The 17,667-nt window shown below is 42.5% G+C and overlaps 1 protein-coding gene across 1 annotated transcript in view; it reads left to right on the top strand.

The window, feature by feature from the left end:
* The window catches only part of nom1 (nucleolar protein with MIF4G domain 1), an 85,861-nt gene that overhangs the window by 39,675 nt on the left and 28,519 nt on the right, over nucleotides 1-17,667 (top strand). Inside the window, exon 8 of the mRNA XM_068008228.1 lies at nucleotides 7,494-7,626. Within this exon, the coding sequence (XP_067864329.1) occupies nucleotides 7,494-7,626 (133 nt within the window). The remainder of the gene's footprint in view (nucleotides 1-7,493; nucleotides 7,627-17,667) is intronic.

Raw genomic sequence — 17,667 nt, 5'->3', positions numbered from 1 at the left:
GATCATGGCTGATCTTCAACCTCAACTCTACTTTCCCGCCCTTGATTCCCCTAGAGTCCAAAAATCTACTTATCTCAGTCTTGAATATATTCAATGACTCAGCATCCACAGCCCTCTGGGGTAGTGAATTCCAAAGATTCACAACCCTCTGCGTGAAGAAATTCCACTTCATTTCAGTCTTGAATGGCCGACCCCTTATCCTGTGACTATGTCCCCTAGTTCTAGAGAATGACCCGTTCATCCCTACTCTCTTTTCTGTCCTTTAACCAATCCTCTATCCACGCTAATATATTACCCCCAACCCTCTGAGCCCTTACCTCGTGTAACAATCTTTTATGTGGCACCTTATCGAATGCCTTTTGAAAATCCAAATATGCTACATTCACTGGTTCCGCTTTATCTACCCTGCTAGTTGCATCCTCAAAAAAAACTCCAATAAATCTGTCAAACATGATTTCCCTTTCAAAAAAACCATGTTGACTCTGCCTAATCATATTATGATTTTCTAAGTGCCATGTTACCACTTAACAATGGATTCCAGCATTTTCCTGATTACTGATATCAGCCTAACTGGCCTGTAGTTCTGTTTTCTCTCTCCCTCCCTCCCTTGAATAGCGGGGTAACATTTGCTACCTTCCAGTCCACTGGGACAGTTCCAGAATCTAGAGAATTTTGGAAGATCATAACCAATGCATCCGCTATCTCTGCAGCCACCTCTCTTAGAACCCTAAAATGTAGGCCATCCGATCCAGGGGATTTGCCATCTTTTAGTCCCATTAGTTTGTCCTGTACTTTTTCTCTAGTGATATTAATTGTTTTAAGTTCCTCACTCTCATTTACCCCTTGGTTCCCCACTATTTTGGTATGTTTTTTGTGTCTTCGACTGTGAAGACAGATATAAAATATTTGTTTAATGCATCTGCCATTTCCTGATTCTCCATTATAATTTCTCCTGCCTCAGCTTCTAAAGAACCAACATTTACTTTTACTACTCTCTCTTCCTTTTTACATTCTAGTAGAAGCTCTTAGAATCTGTTGTTATATCTGTTGCTGGTTTACTTTCATATTCTATTTTCTCCCTTTTTATCAATTTTTTGGTCGCCCTCTGGTTTCTAAAACTCTCCTAATCCCCAGGCTTATCACTCTTCGCAACATTATAGGCCAATTCTTTCAATCTAATACTCTCCTTAACTTCTTTAGTTAGCCACGGGTGGATCACTTTCCCCGTGGAGTTTGTATTTTGCAATGGAATGTATACTTGTTGAGAATATTGAAATATTTCTTTAAATGTTTGCCTTTGCTTTTCAGTTGTCAAACCCTTTAATTTCCCAATCTACCTTTGACTACTCTCCCCTTGCACTTATGTAATTGGCTTTATTTAAGTTTAAGACTCTAGTTTCTAGTATGTTGCTTCCAAACTGAATGTGAAATTCTATCCTATTATGATCACTCTTCCCCAGAGGCACACAAGCTCTGACAATCTGACCCTCAAAGTCCAGACAAGTCAGTCCTATTTTCCCTTACCATTCATTTTTGTAGATTTGTCGTGTTTATATTTTGTGGACCTGGTAGTTTGGAAGTGGTGGTTTTTAAGCGCTTTTGCCTCATTGGTGGATAAATCCTAAATCAAAACACCAAGATTTGTTAGTGTCAGCAGTTTGCGATTAATGGGAACATCAATTTAAATTTTATATTTCGCTAGAAGCTCCAAGGTATGTGCAGCCCACAAAACCAAAAACTTGGACACACCCCAACCATAGTGCTTCAAATGAGATCATATTTGATTAAATGGTTTCAACTCCAAATTCATTGGTCTGAAGGGAAGTTACCACCTATTTATAGCGCAGAAAATGTTGTATTTAGTTATTTTGTTGTACATTATACTGCATCTGCCATGTATTTGCTCACTCACTCAACTTGTCGAAATCGCCTTGAAGCCTCTTTGCATCCTCCTCACAACTCAAAATCCCACTTAGTTTTGTGTCGTCAGCAAACTTGGAAATATTATATTTGGTTCCCTCATCCAAATCATTGATGTATATTGTGAATAGCTGGGGCCCAAGGACTGATCCCTGCGGAACCCCACTAGTTTTCTGCCTGCCACCCCGAAAAAGACCGATTTATTCCTACTCTCTGTTTCCTGTCTGTTAATCAATTTTCAATCCATGCCAGTATATTGCCGCCAATCCCATGTGCTTTAATTTTGCACACTAACCTCTTGTGTGGGACCTTATCAAAGGCCTTCTGAAAATCCAAATAAACCACATCCACTGATTCTCCCTTATCCTACCAGTTACATCCTCAAAAAACTCCAGTAGGTTTGTTAATTAGTATTTCCCTTTCATAAATCCATGTTGACTTTGTCTAATCCCGTTGATATTTTCTAAGTGTCCTGTTATCACATCCCTTATAATAGACTCTAGCATTTTCCCTACCACAGATGTTAGGCTAACCGGTCTGTAGTTCCCTGTGTTTTCTCCCTCCTTTTTTAAATAGTGGGGTTACATTTGCCACCCTCCAATCTGCAGGAACTGTTCCATAATCTATAGAATTTTAGAAGATGACAGCCAATGCATCAACTATTTCCATGGCTACCTTTTTTAGTACTCTGGGATGCAGATTATCAGGCCCTGGGATTTATCGGCTTTCAGTCCCATTAATTTCACCAGCACTTTTTTTACTAATACTAATTTCCTTTAATTTCTCCTTCTCACTAGTCCCTTGGTTCCCGAGCATTTCTGAGAAGTTATTAGTGTCCTCTTCCGTGAAGACAGAAGCAAAGTATTTGTTTAATTGCCCTGCCATTTCCTTGTTCCCCATTATAAATTCTCCCCTTTCTGACTGTAAGGGACCTACATTTGTCTTCACTAATCTCTTTCTTTTTACATACTTGTAGAAGCTTTTACAGTCCACTTTTATGTTCCTTGCAAGTTTCCTCTCATATTCTATTTTTCCCCTCTTAATCAATCTCTTGGTCCTTTTTTGCTGAATTCTAAACTGCTCCCAATCCTCAGGCTTACTACTTTTTCTGGCAACTTTATATGACTCTTCTTTGGATCTAATACTATCCTTAATTTCTTTTGTTAGCCATTGTTGGGCTGCTTTTCCTTTTGTGTTTTTGCACCAGAAAGGAATGTATAATTGTTGCAATGGGATGGAAGTTATGTTGCAGTTATATAAAGCTCTGGTTAGACCCTATTTAGAGTACTGCATTCAGTTCTGGGCACCGTACCTCAGAAAGGATATATTGGCCTTGGGAGGGGGTCCAGCCCAGATTCACCAGAATGATACTGGGGCTAAAGGGTTAAATTATGAGGACAGGTTGTATGGACTAGGCTTGTGTTCCCTTAAGTATAGAAGATTAAGGGATGTTCTAATTGAGGTGTTTAAGATGATTAAAGGATTTGATAGGTGGTGTTCATTTAGGGAGTTATTTTACAACTTTCAAAATAAATATATTCCACTGAGGAAAAAAGGGTGTAAAAGAAATGACAGCCACCCGTGGCTAAGTAAAGAAATCAAGGATAGTATCCGACTAAAAACAAGGACATATAAGGTAGCCAAACTTAGTGGGAGGATAGAAGATTGGGAATTCTTCAAAAGACAGCAAAAAGTAACTAAAGGATTGATTAAGAAAGGGAAGTTAGATTATGAAAAGAAATTAGCAAAAAATATAAAAACAGATAGCAAGAGTTTCTATAGTTATATAAAAAGAAAAAGGGTGGCTAAGGCAAACATAGGTCCCTTAGAGGATGAGACCGGGAAATTAATGGTGGGAAACATGGAGATGGCAAAAATGCTGAACAAATATTTTGTTTCAGTCTTTACAGTAGAGGACACTAAGAATATCCCAACACTGGACAAACAGGGGACTCTCGGGGGGGAGGAGCTAAATACGATTAAAATCACTCAAGAGATGGTACTCAGTAAAATAATGGGACTCAAGGCGGATAAATCCCCTGGACCTGATGGCTTCCATTCTAGGGTCTTGAGGGAAGTGGCAGTAGGGATTGTGGATGCTTTGGTGATAGTTTTCCAAAATTCCCTGGACTCAGGAGAGGTCCCGGCAGATTGGAAAACTGCTAATGTAACACCGTTATTTAAAAAGGGTAGTAGGCAGAAGGCTGGAAATTATAGGCCAGTTAGCTTAACATCTGTGGTGGGTAAAATTTTGGAGTCTATTATTAAGGAGACAGTAACGGAACATTTAGATAAGCATAATTTAATAGGACAAAGTCAGCATGGCTTTATGAAGGGGAAGTCATGTCTGACAAATTTGCTTGGGTTCTTCGAGGATATAACGTATAGGGTGGATAAAGGGGAACCAGTGGACGTAGTGTATTTAGACTTCCAGAAGGCATTCGACAAGGTGCCACATAAAAGATTATTACTTAAGATAAAAAATCACGGGATTGGGGGTAATATTCTGGCATGGGTGGAGGATTGGTTATCCAACCGGAAGCAGAGAGTTGGGATAAATGGTTCATTTTCGGACTGGCAACCAGTAACCAGTGGTGTTCCACAGGGGTCGGTGCTGGGTCCCCAACTCTTTACAATCTATATTAACGATTTGGAGGAGGGGACCGAGTGCAACATATCAAAATTTGCAGATGATACAAAGATGGGAGGGAAAGTAGAGAGTGAGGAGGACATAAAAAACCTGCAAGGGGATATAGACAGGCTGGGTGAGTGGGCGGAGATTTGGCAGATGCAATATAATATTGGAAAATGTGAGGTTATGCACTTTGGCAGGAAAAATCAGAGAGCAAGTTATTTTCTTAATGGCGAGAGACTGGAAAGTACTGCAGTACAAAGGGATCTGGGGGTCCTAGTGCAAGAAAATCTAAAAGTTGGTATGCAGGTGCAGCAGGTGATCAAGAAAGCCAACGGAAAGTTGGCTTTTATTGCTAGGGGGATAGAATATAAAAACAGGGAGGTATTGCTGCAGTTATATAAGGTATTGGTGAGACCGCACCTGGAATACTGCATACAGTTTTGGTCTCCATACTTAAGAAAAGACATACTTGCTCTCGAGGCAGTACAAAGAAGGTTCACTCGGTTAATCCCGGGGATGAGGGGGCGGACATATGAGGAGAGGTTGAGTAGATTGGGACTCTACTCATTGGAATTCAGAAGAATGAGAGGCGATCTTATTGAAACATATAAGATTGTGAAGGGTCTTGATCAGGTGGATGCAGTAAGGATGTTCCCAAAGATGGGTGAAACTAGAACTAGGGGGCATAATCTTAGAATAAGGGGCTGCTCTTTCAAAACTGAGATGAGGAGAAACTTCTTCACTCAGAGGGTGGTAGGTCTGTGGAATTTGCTGCCCCAGGAAGCTGTGGAAGCTACATCATTAGATAAATTTAAAACAGAAATAGACAGTTTCCTAGAAGTAAAGGGAATTAGGGGTTATGGGGAGCGGGCAGGAAATTGGACATGAAGCTGAGTTCGGATCGGTCAATGCCCTGTGGGTGGCGGAGAGGGCCCAGGGGCTATGTGGCCGGGTCCTGCTCCGACTTCTTGTGTTCTTTAGATTTGTGGTTGGGATCAGATCAGCCATGATCTTATTGAATGGCGGAGCAGGCTCGAGGGGCCGATTGGCCTACTCCTGCTCCAATTTCTTATGTTCTTATGTTCTTATATAGAGAGAAACTATTTCCTCTGGTGGGGGAGTCCAGAACAAGGGGGCGTAACCTTAAAATTAGAGCTAGGCAGTACAGGTGTGATGTCGGGAAGCACTTCTTCACACAAAGGGTAGTGGAAATCTGGAACACTCTTCCCCCAAAATGTTATTGAGGCTAAGTCAATTAAAAATTTCAAAATGGAGATTGATTGATTTTTGTTAGGCAAGGGTATAAAGGGTTACGGAACCAAAGCGCAGATCAGCCGTGATCTAGTTGAATAGCAGAACAGGCTTGAGAGGCCGAATGCCTATACCTGTTCCGTGTACACTTTGAAATTAATTCATTAGCTATGAAACACTTCGCAACATTCTGAGGTTATGAAAGGTGCAGTACTTTATAAATGCAAGTTCTTGTCTTCTTTACCCTTTGCTGCTATAGAGGCGAATGGATACTGTCCTGGAAATCCTGTACAATTAGTTTATGTATTAAATTTGAGGACTTTGTCTATCGGAATATACTACACATTTCACCAGAGTTGTGTGACTTGAGGGAACAAATGGAATATTGGATTCCATGAGGTGCTTTCTCTACTGGAACCTGTGTTCAAAATTTAGCTTAGCCTGATGGATTTGAAAGTCTTTCCCAATTGGCTACAAAGAATTGTTCAGTTTCTCACATGTGGCATACTTTTAACCCAAGTTAGATTGTCATTTATTGTCAAATAATGGCAAAAGCTTCAAGTGATGCATTAGAGGATGATCTTCAGTTGAGATTGAAGCATGTTGTAGCATTCAGAGGATCTTTTTTCTGCATCAGATTCATTGTACATCTGATCTTGAAGTCCTGGTGTTAACAATGAGTATCAAAAAACATTACATTCTCCAGCACTGAGCCCCTTGAATGAACACAAAAATAAATTCACCTAAAAACATGTATTTTTTTTAAAGCTGCTACTGGAGGGTTTTTTCACAGTGAAAGGTCACCTTGAAGTTCCAAAATGAAAATATATTTTCAGATGTGTTCATCACTGTGGGAAAATAATGTACTTGAAACTCCAATTCTGTATCTTAGGTCATGTGTTTAGTAATGCTTTAGGCCATATGTATGGTGTTATTTTCCATTCTCCCTCCCCTGGAAAGGGGTGTACCAGGTAATGAAGTATCTGTGATAGGGGTCCACTCAAGGACATCTGAAAATTGTTGGGTACTATTGGGTGAGCCCTTGAGCAGACAGCCAGCACTAGTTTTCCACAAGTTCAGCATTGACTCCTGGTTGCTGGAGTCATCTCTGTCAAATCAACCAAATGTCATCTAACGATGAGCTGCAATAAATTATTTCTCTCCAACATCTGATTTCACCACCTCATTGTGGGTGGGACTTCTTAGGAAGACTATGTAATTTGTCTGTGATGTGGAGATGCCGGTGATGGACTGGGGTTAACAATTGTAAACCATTTTACAACACCAAGTTATAGTCCAACGATTTTATTTTTAATCCCACAAGCTTTCGGGGGCTTTCCCCTTCCTCAGGCGGTGTGGAGATGACAATTTCGAATTGTCATCTCCACACGCGAATGCGAAGGATTCAAAATTGTCATCTCCACACCACCTGAGGAAGGGGAAAGCCCCCGAAAGCTTGTGGGATTAAAAATAAAATCGTTGGACTATAACTTAATTTGTCTGTGGTTAAGTTTAGATTATTCAGCACAGCCATCAATTAATGCCTTTTTACCACTCTGCAGTATTGTGTATTCAGTAAATTTTCCTCCACCTTTCTTGCCCAGCATTCAATCAAATTAAAGGTATTTAAAATAACTTAATGTCTTAACTGTTCTCTGGACTTCACATGCAAGCTTTATTATTACAGACTTGGGCTGAAAGACCAACAGGAAAGGGAGATTGTTCATGTCCTTGTTGACTGTTGCCTGCAAGAAAAGACATTTAATCCTTTCTATGCTTTCCTGGTGGAAAAGTTCTGTGAATATGAAAGAAGATTTCAGGTAATGTTCTGACCGTTCTAAATCTTCTGGAATTTTAATTATTTTTAATCTTTTTATCAGCAGCGTTTGTGAAATTTAAAAATTATAATATACCGTATTTGATATTTTTTGAATCTTCTATTTAAGCATTGGAGAGTTTGCACTTCTGTTTGACACAGTCATTTGTGCTCATAATTCTGAAAACAAGAAATCCCACGGGCCAGCACTTATGCTGGGATCATGCCCTCTGGTAATTTCCACTGCTTGCCCAAGAAAGTAGACAAGGTTGGGGAAGGTCAGCTAATTTACATGAGGGTGGTGAGTGTCCATGCCACTAATCTATGAAACCTCTATCCCCAGGAGGCAGTAAACTGATGTATGATGCTGGGTCCAGAGGGTGGTAGGTACCTCTGCCCAGAGCAAAAGATTGTTCTTTTGGCCCAAAGGGGGCCAAAAATAACCATGTAACACCAGATCCCAGTTTATCTCCTGGCCCCGTGAATTTTACTCCCAAAGAGTTTTAATTATGCTATCTCATTGCGTTTTGAAAGAGATATAGAATCCAATGTCCAGCTAATCAGTGAGGAAGGGGAGGCCTGTGCTAGGGATGGTTTATTAACAAAGCCAGTGTATGTAACCATCCGAATAAGAGACTATTATTTTATTGGCTTCTGTCTCAGTGACTCCTAGTTACCTTACTGTTCCAGAGATTCTCTCAGATTCCCAGAAGGTTCAAGAGATTGCAATCTTGAAATTGGATGATATAAAAGTAGACAGTTTGGCAAACAACAAGGAGGATTGTAAAAAAAAACTTCAGGAAGGCATTGACAGGTTAGCAGAATGGGCAGACAGGTGGGAGGTACAGCTTAGTATGGATACATGTGAAATAATACATTTGGGGAGGAAAAACAAGCAATGGAGGTATACACTCAATAGAAAGATGCTAAACGGTATGGATGAACAGGGGGACCTGGGGTTTCAAATACATAATCCTGTGAAAGTGAAGTAGGTAGATAAAGCCACAAAAAAAAAGGCTAACAGTATTTTGGGTTTTAGAAATAGCGGCAAAGAGTAAAGAAATGATGAGTTTGGACAAATTACTGGTTAGGCCACAGTTAAAGTGCTGTAAAGCCCATAGTGTATAACTTCGGTTCACCAGGACGATGCCAGGAATGGGAAATTATAGTTATGAGGAGAGACTTGAGATACCATGCCTGTTTCCACTGGAGCAGGGAAGATTTAAGAGTTTTTAAAATTGTGAATGGTTTTTGATCAACTGCATGGGGAAAGACTATTTCCTCTGATTGGAGAGTCAGTGATGAAGGGCCATCGATTTTAAAATGATCACTAAAAGAATGCGAAGAGAGGGTAGGAGAAATTTCTTTACGCAGAGGTTGTTAGAGGACGGAATGGTTGAGGCAGATACCATTGCACCTTTTAGGGAAACGTGAATAAATGTTTGAAGTATAAAAGGATACAGGGCTATGGGACAAGATCGATGTCGTGGAATTAGTTTTGGATGGCACAGACATGATGGGCCGATTGGCCTCCTGTGCAGATAACTTGTACGGTTCTATAAATTATGGTACAGCTTGCATTTGTGATCAGTTCCTGGGCATAATGCTGTAACTTAGTCTGTAGCTGATTTTATTTTTCAACATGATGTTTCGAGGAATAACATGCACTTTTTTTTTAAATGTGCTTCTGTCCATCTGTTCAGAGAGAGACTAGTGGCGAATGCACTCTTTGACAGCTAAAGCAACCAGAGCAATCCTGCACAAAATTTGCCTTAGGGTTAATCAACAATTAACATTTTCTGAACTGAAACAGTAGCAACAAAACCACCATCTAAAATAGCAATTAGGCTGCAAGTGTCCCTTGTGACCCTATTTTTTAAAAATATAAAACAGATCCTTTTTAGTAAATAAATATAGGGCCAGATTTTGCTATAGCAGAGCATCTCACGGAGTACCCCATTAAGTTAGACTTGTTCGTGAACATTTAGCTTTTAAATTTTTTGCCCATTAAGTTGCTGGAAGTGCGAGCTGGCAATGGGGCATCTGGGACCTTGGCGAACAACACAACATACAGTGTACCTCCTTAATGAGATTAAAGGATTGAGAAATAAACAGAGGAAGGACTGAGAAGGAGGGTTAATTGGAGTGGGTGAATTCAATGTCAAATCAGGTACAGAAAGAGAAATAAAGAGAGGGGAAGAAAGATTGAATTGAGAGAGAGAACCAAGACGGAAAGGAAAAGGAAGAAAAAAAATTCAAAATTTGACATTTTTAAAATCTCCGAAAACAATTAACAACCCGAAGAAATGAGACCCCACACTTATAATTGTTCACTTTCTGGGCAAGAGAGGCTGACTGGCAGTCATTAACAATCACATCGTTAAGCGTACTTGCACTGTTAATTACAAGACTTAACTTTCTGTGGAAAGTTTAATGGGCAATTAATGCGCAAATGCAGCAACTTGATGAAAATCACTGGGAAATTAAGTGTGAGATGCTGTTTTTGAGAAGCTAATGTGGAACAGCGCAAATCGGCCTGCAACTTGTGATTCGCAATTCACAGTATCTCTTCCTCGCTACAAATTGCTGGCTGATTTGCGCATTAGAAACGGCATGCGCCGTTGAGACGCCATTATTTTTTCAGCAGAATCTGCCATTGAGTTTTAGGGAGGAATCTGGGCTCAAAATAAATGGTGAGACTGGCGCTTCGTGCATTCTCTTCTCTTTTCCCCCCTCCATCCCATTTTATTCCCTCCCTTTCCTGAAGGCACTGTCTTATATATTTATTTATAAATATATAGGGTACGGTAGCATCGTGGTTATGTTACTGGACTAGTAATCCAGAGGCCTGGACTAATAATCCGGAGTTATGAGTTCAAATCCCGCCATGGCAGCTGGGGAATTTAAATTCAATTAATTAAATTCAATTAATTAAATAAAAAAAAATCTGGAATTAAAATACTAGTATCAGTAATGGTGGCCATGAAACTACCAGATTGTTGTAAAAACCCATCACTAATGACCTTTAGGGAAGGAAACCTACCATCTTCACCCGGTCTGGCCTAAATGTGACTCCAGACCCACAGCAATGTGGTTGATTCTTAATTGCCCTCTGAAATGGTCGAGCAAGCAACTTTGTTGTATAATCTCGCTTAAAAAAAGTCACAATAAGAATAAAACCGGACGGACCACCCGGCATCAGACCACTAGGCACCGGACACGACAAAGGCAAACCAGGCCCAGTCGACCCTGCAAAGTCCTCTTCACTAACATCTGGGGACTTGTGCCAAAATTGGGAGAGCTGTCCCACAGACTAGTCAAGCAACAGCCTGACATAGCCATACTCACAGAATCGTACCTTTCAGCCAACGTCCCAGACTCTTCCATCACCATCCCTGGGTAAGTCCTGTCCCACCGGCAGGACAGACCCACCAGAGGTGGCGGTACAGTGATATACAGTCAGGAGGGAGTGGCCCTGGGAGTCCTCAACATTGACTCTGGACCCCATGAAATCTCACGTCATCAGGTCAAACATGGGCAAGGAAACCTCCTGCTGATTACCCACCTACCGCCCTCCCTCAGCTGATGAATCAGTCCTCCTCCATGTTGAACACCACTTGGAGGAAGCACTGAGGGTAGCAAGTGCACAGAATATACTCTGGGTGGGGGACTTCAATGTCCATCACCAAGAGTGGCTCGGTAGCACCACTACTGGCCTAGTCCTGAAGGACATAGCTGCCAGAATGGGCCTGCGGCAGGTGGTAGGTGAACCAACATGAGGGGAAAAACTTACTTGACCTCGTCCTCACCAATCTACCTGTCGTAATTGCATCTGTCCATGACAGTATTGGTAGGAGTGACCACCGCACAGTCCTCGTGGAGATGAAGTCCCATCTTTGCACTGAGGACACCACCCAAAGTATTTTGTGGCACTATCACCGTGCTAAATGGGATAGATTGAGAACAGATCTTGCAGCTCAAAACTGGGCATCCATGAGGCGCTGTGGGCCATCAGCAGCAGCAGAATTGTATTCCAGCACAATCTGTAACCTCATCGCCTGGCATATTTCTCACTCTACCATTACCAACAAGCCAGGGGATCAACCCTGGTTCAATGAGGAATGTAGAAGAGCATGCCATGAGCAGCTCCAGGCGTACCTAAAAATGAGGTGCCAACCTGGTGAAGCTGCAACTCAGGACTACATGCATGCTAAACAGCTGAAGCAACATGTTACAGACAGCGCTGAGCGATTCCACAACCAACGGATCAAATCAAAGCTCTGCAGTCCTGCCACATCCAGTCGTGAATGGTGGTGGACAATTGAACAACTAACGGGAGGAGGATGCTCTGTAAACATCCCCATCCTCAATGATGGCGGAGTCCAGCACATGAGTGCAAAAGACTAGGCTGAAGCGTTTGCAATCATCTTCAGCCAGAAGTGTTGATTGGTGATCCATCTCAGCCTCCTCCCGATATCCCCACCATCACAGAAGCCAGTCTTCAGCCAATTCAATTCGCTCCACGTGATATCAAGAAACGGCTGAGTGCACTGGATACGGCAACGGCTATGGGCCCCGACAACATCCCGGATGTAGTGCTGAAGACGTGCGCTCCAGAACTAGCTGCGCCTCGAGCCAAGCTGTTCCAGTACAGCTACAACACTGGCAACTACCCGACAATGTGGAAAATTGCCCAGGTATGTCCTGTCCACAAAAAGCAGGACAAATCCAATCCGGCCAATTACCGCCCCATCAGTCTCCTCTCAATCATCAGCAAAGTGATGGAAGGTGTTGTCGACAGTGCTATCAAGCAGCATTTACTCACCAATAACCTGCTCACTGATGCTCAGTTTGGATTCCGCGAGGACCACTCTGCTCCAGACCTCATTACAGCCTTGGTCCAAATATGGACAAAAGAGCTGAATTTCAGAGGGGAGGCGAGAGTGACTGCCCTTGATATCAAGGCAGCATTTGACTGAGTGTGGCACCATGGAGCCCAAGTAAAATTGAAGTCAATGGGAATCGGGGAAAACACTCTAGTGGCTGGAGTCATACCTAGCACAAAGGAAGATGGTAGTGGTTGTTGGCGGCCAATCATCTCAGCCCCAGGACATTGCTGCAGGAGTTCCTCAGGACAGTGTCTTAGGCCCAACCATCTTCAGCTGCTTCATCAATGACCTTCCCTCCATCATAAATCAGAAATGGGGATGTTTGCTGATGATTGCACAGTGTTCAGTTCCATTTGCAATCCTTCAGATAATGAAGCAGTCAGTGCCTGCATGCAGCAAGACCTGGACAACATCCAGGCTTGGGCTGATAAGTGGCAAGTAACATTCGCGCCAGGCAATGACCATCTCCAACAAGAGAGAGTCTTACCACCTCCCCTTGACATTCAACGGCATTACCATCGCCGAATCCCCCACCATCAACATCCTGGGGGTCATGATTAACCAGAAACTTAACTAGGCCAGCCATATAAATACCGTGGCTACAAGAGCAGGTTAGAGGCTGGGTATTCTGCGGCAAGTGACTCACCTCCTGACTCCCCAAAGCCTTTCCACCATCTACATGGCACAAGTCAGGAGTGTGATGGAATACTCTCCACTTGCTTGGATGAGTGCAGCTCTAACAACACTCAAGAAGCTCGACACCATCCAGGACAAAGCAGCCCGCTTGATTGGCACCCCATCCACCATCCTAAACATTCACTCCCTTCACCACCGCGCCCTGTGGCTGCAGTGTGCACCATCCACAGGATGCAGCAACTCACCAAGGCTTCTTCGACAGCACCTCTTAAACCCGTGACCTCCAGCACCTGGAAGGACAAGAGCAGCAGGTACAGGGGAACAACACCGCCTGCACGTTCCCCTCCAGTCACACACTATCCCGACTTGGAAATATATTGCCGTTCCTTTGTCGCTGGGTCAAAATCCTGGAACTCCCTAACAGCACTGTGGGTGAACCTTCAACACGCTGACTGCAGCGGTTCAAGAAGGCGGCTCACCACCACCTTCTCGAGGGCAATTAGGGATGGGCAATAAATGCTGGCCTCACCAGCGACTCCCACATCCCATGAACAAATAAAAAAAACTTTTTAAAATGTGGAAAGTTGAACTCAGTTGCTAAATTTAGGCTTTAGATAGTCACTATTAGCCCTATGGTGTTAGCAAGGCTACCAGATAATGATTCAGTGTTGAAATCTTGGCTGATTTTGAGACCAAAATGCTGTCCCAACCAAGATCAGCACATAAAAAGATCTTGCTCAGTTTGGGATGTTTCTGTCTTGACTGCATCTTTCCATGGAACTGCCAGTGGCATGATGCATATTGACATCCACACTGAAGGGCTGATGATTGACATAATCACTGGAATCAAGAAATAATTTGTAGTTTTGTTTTGAGATAATACAGCATTTCTAACCTGTATAAGTTTCGTCGTTTATTCAGAAACATCATCCAGTGTTCTGACCACATTGTACTATATTATGGAGAAAGTCAGACTGTAGTATTGCAATTTTGCAACTTGGCCTAGGGGAGACATTTGATACTGTTGTTAATTCAAGGTTTTTACATTTTTTAAATCCCTAGGACAGAATTCTGAAATGTTGGTTAATGCTGTGTATTACAAGACTACTTTGCACAATTAGGACTGCAAGAACAAGAACCATTTCCTTATTAATTAAGTTCAGCATTATTGCTGTTTGTGTTTCTCCACCAGCAGCATTATGTTGTCCAGAACACTTGTTAATAAGTAAACTATCAACCTTGCTCACATTTTTTAAAAAAAGCTTTCCCCCTTTTAAATGCAAATAAATGTTTGCTTGGGAGAGGTAGCAAATAAACAATCACTTGTACCTTTAAACTCCATCTGCTCCAGTTACACCCAAAATTATATTGGATGCTTTGTTACACAAAATGGACCAGAATTTACTGTGAAAATAACGGTGAGGCTAACAGCGTTTTATGCACAAATTGGACAGCAACTTCCGGCGAGCGCACATGCGCAGTTAAACGCAAAAATCAGAAAGTTGCTGTCCGGGATGCACTGCCCCTCCATCAGCTTCGCGAAGACAGCATCTCGCTATCTGACTCTCAATTCAAATGCATTGAACGGCATGAAGTTCCTGTACTTGGGTGGTAGGTACGAACTAAACTGGCCACAAAAAGCTAGGGTATGTCCATTCCAGTCCAAGCACCCTTTTAATGACGTGTTAAGTCTTAATTATTGCCAAACAACCTCCCTGGCACTGAAAATTAACTTTTACAAGTGTGGAGTCTCATTCCTTCAGCTTTTAATTGTTGGAGAATTTTTTTTAAATTTAAATAATTTTTATTTTACTTTTTTCTGTCTTTTTTCTTTCTCTCTCAATCTAATCTTTCTTTCCCTCTGTTTATTTTGCTTCTGTACCTGATTTGATACTGAATTCACTATTCTAACTTATACTTCCTGGTTCAGTGACTGCGCTGCTCAATAACGATTCTTCAATCTGATTAAGGAGATACATGGTTGCTTGCCCTGCTCGCACAGGTCCCATATGCCCTGTAGAGAGCGCGTGCTGTTTGGATCTCTAACTTCAAGTGCAAAAGCTCATGGAGAGTATATCGGCAAGGGCAAGTCTAACAAACAGCAGGCCGTTCGTTTGCCACTAACAGTAAATTATGGCCCGTTAACAGCTGAGTCTTTCTCAAGCCACTGCCAAGCCCATCTCTACTACAATAATCCTGAGGTCTGATTCTAATCACAGAAACAGAATCATAGGTTACAGCACAGAAGGAGGCCAATCGGCCCATCGAGTCAGTGCCGGCCCTATGCAAGAGCAATCCAGCTAGTCCCACTCCCCCGCTCTATCCCCATAGCCCTGCACATTTTTTCCTTTCAAGTACTTATCCAGTTCCCTTTTGAAGTCCATGATTGAATCTGCCTCTACCACAGGCAGTGCATTCCAGATCCTGACCACTCGTTGTGTAAAAAATGTTTTCCTCATATCACCTTTGCTTCTTTTCCCAATCACCTTAAATCTTTGTCTTCTGGTTCTTGACCCTTCCGCCAATGGGAACAGTTTCTCTCTATCTACACCCTTCATGATTTTGAATACCTCCATCAAATCTCCTCGCAAGCTTCTCTGTTTCAAGGAGAACAACCCCAGCTTCTCCAGTCTATCCACGTAACTAAAGTCCCTCATCCCTGGAATCATTCTAGTAAATCTCTTCTGCACCCTCTCTAAGGCCTTCACATCTTTCCTAAAGTGCGGTGCCCAGAACTGGACACAAAAATCCAGCTGTGGCCATACCAGTGTTTTATAAAGGTTCATCATGACTTCCATACTTTTGTACTCCATGCCTATATTTATAAAGCCCAGGATCCCGTATGCTTTTTTAACTGCTTTCTCACCCTGCCCGGCCACCTTCAACGATTTGTGCACTTATACCCCCAGATCTCTCTGTTCCTGTACCCCTTTTAGAATTGTGCCCTTTAGTTCCTATTGTCTCTCCTCATTCTACCGAAATGAATCACCTCTCATTTCTCTGCGTTAAATTTCATCTGCCACTTGTCCGCCATGCCACAGCCTGTCGATATCCTCTTGAAGTCGATCACTATCCTTCTCACTGTTCACTGCACTTCCAAGTTTTGTGTCATCTGCAAATTAGGAAATTGTGCCCTGCACAACCAAGTCCAAGTCATCAATATACATCAAAAAGAGCAGTGGTCCCAGCACTGACCCCTGGGGAACACCATTGTACACCTCCCTTCTGTCTGAGAAACAACCGTTCACCACTACTCTGCATGCTGTTACTTAGCCAATTCTGTATCCATACTGCTACTGGCCCTTTTTTTTTCAATCTTTTTGACAAGCCTATTATGCAGCACTTCATCAAACGCCTTTTGAAAGTCCATATACACCACATCAACTGCATTGCCCTCATCCACCATCTAACCCAAGTTAGTTAAACACGATTTACCTTTTACAGATACGTGCTGGCTTTCCCGAATCAATCCACACGTCCAAGTGACTGCTAATTCTGTCCCGGATTATCATATCCAGGAATATTTAATACCCAATCTTGCCCTTTAGAAACATATAGAAACATAGAAAATAGGAGCAGGAATAGGCCATTCGGCCCTTCGAGCCTGCGCTGCCATTCAGTATGATCATGGCTGATCCTCAATCTCAATACCATATTCCCGCTCTCTCCCCATACCCCTTGATGCCTTTTGTGTCTAGACATCTATCTAGCTCCTTCTTAAATATATTCAGTGACTTGGCCTCCGCAGCTTTCTGTGGTAGAGAATTCCACAGGTTCACCGCCCTCTGAGTGAAGAAATTTCTCCTCATCTCAGTCCTAAATGTCCTATCCTGAGACTGTGACCCCCTCCTTCTGGACCCCCCCCTCCCCCAGCCAGGGGTAACATCCTCCCTGCATCCAGTCTGACTAGACCTGGCAGAATTTTGTGTTTCAATGAGATCCCCTCCCATTCTTCTATACTCAAGTGAAAACAGGCTCAGTCGACCCAATCTATCCTCATAGGACAGTCCTGTCATCCCAGGAACCAGTCTGGTGAACCTTCGCTACACTCCCTCTATGGCAAGTATATCCTTTGTTAGGTAAGGAGACCAAAACGGCACACAATACTCCAGGTGTTGTCTCACCAAGGCCGTGTATAATTGCAGTAAGACATCCTTGCTCCTGTACTCAAATCCTCTTGCAATGAAGGCCAACATACCATTTGCCTTCCGAACTGCTTGCTGCACCTGCATGTTTGCTTTCAGTGACTGGTGTACAAGGACACCCAGGTCCCTTTGCACATCAACATTTCCCAATCTATCACCACTTAAATAATACGCTGCCTTTCTGTTTTTCCTTCCGAAGTGGATAACTTCACATTTATCCACATTATACTGCATCTGCCATGTATTTGCCCACTCACTCAACTTGTCCAAATCGCCTTGAAGCCTCTGCATCCTCCTCACAATCCCATCTTGTTTTGTGTCATCAGCAAACTTGGAAATATTACGTTTGGTTCCCTCATCCAAATCATTGATATA

The sequence above is a fragment of the Heptranchias perlo genome, chromosome 2, assembly GCF_035084215.1.
Source record: "Heptranchias perlo isolate sHepPer1 chromosome 2, sHepPer1.hap1, whole genome shotgun sequence".
NCBI classification, from domain to species: domain Eukaryota; kingdom Metazoa; phylum Chordata; class Chondrichthyes; order Hexanchiformes; family Hexanchidae; genus Heptranchias; species Heptranchias perlo.
The sequence above is the reverse complement of the archived record's forward strand: the minus strand, read 5'-3'. Positions and strand labels throughout refer to the sequence as shown.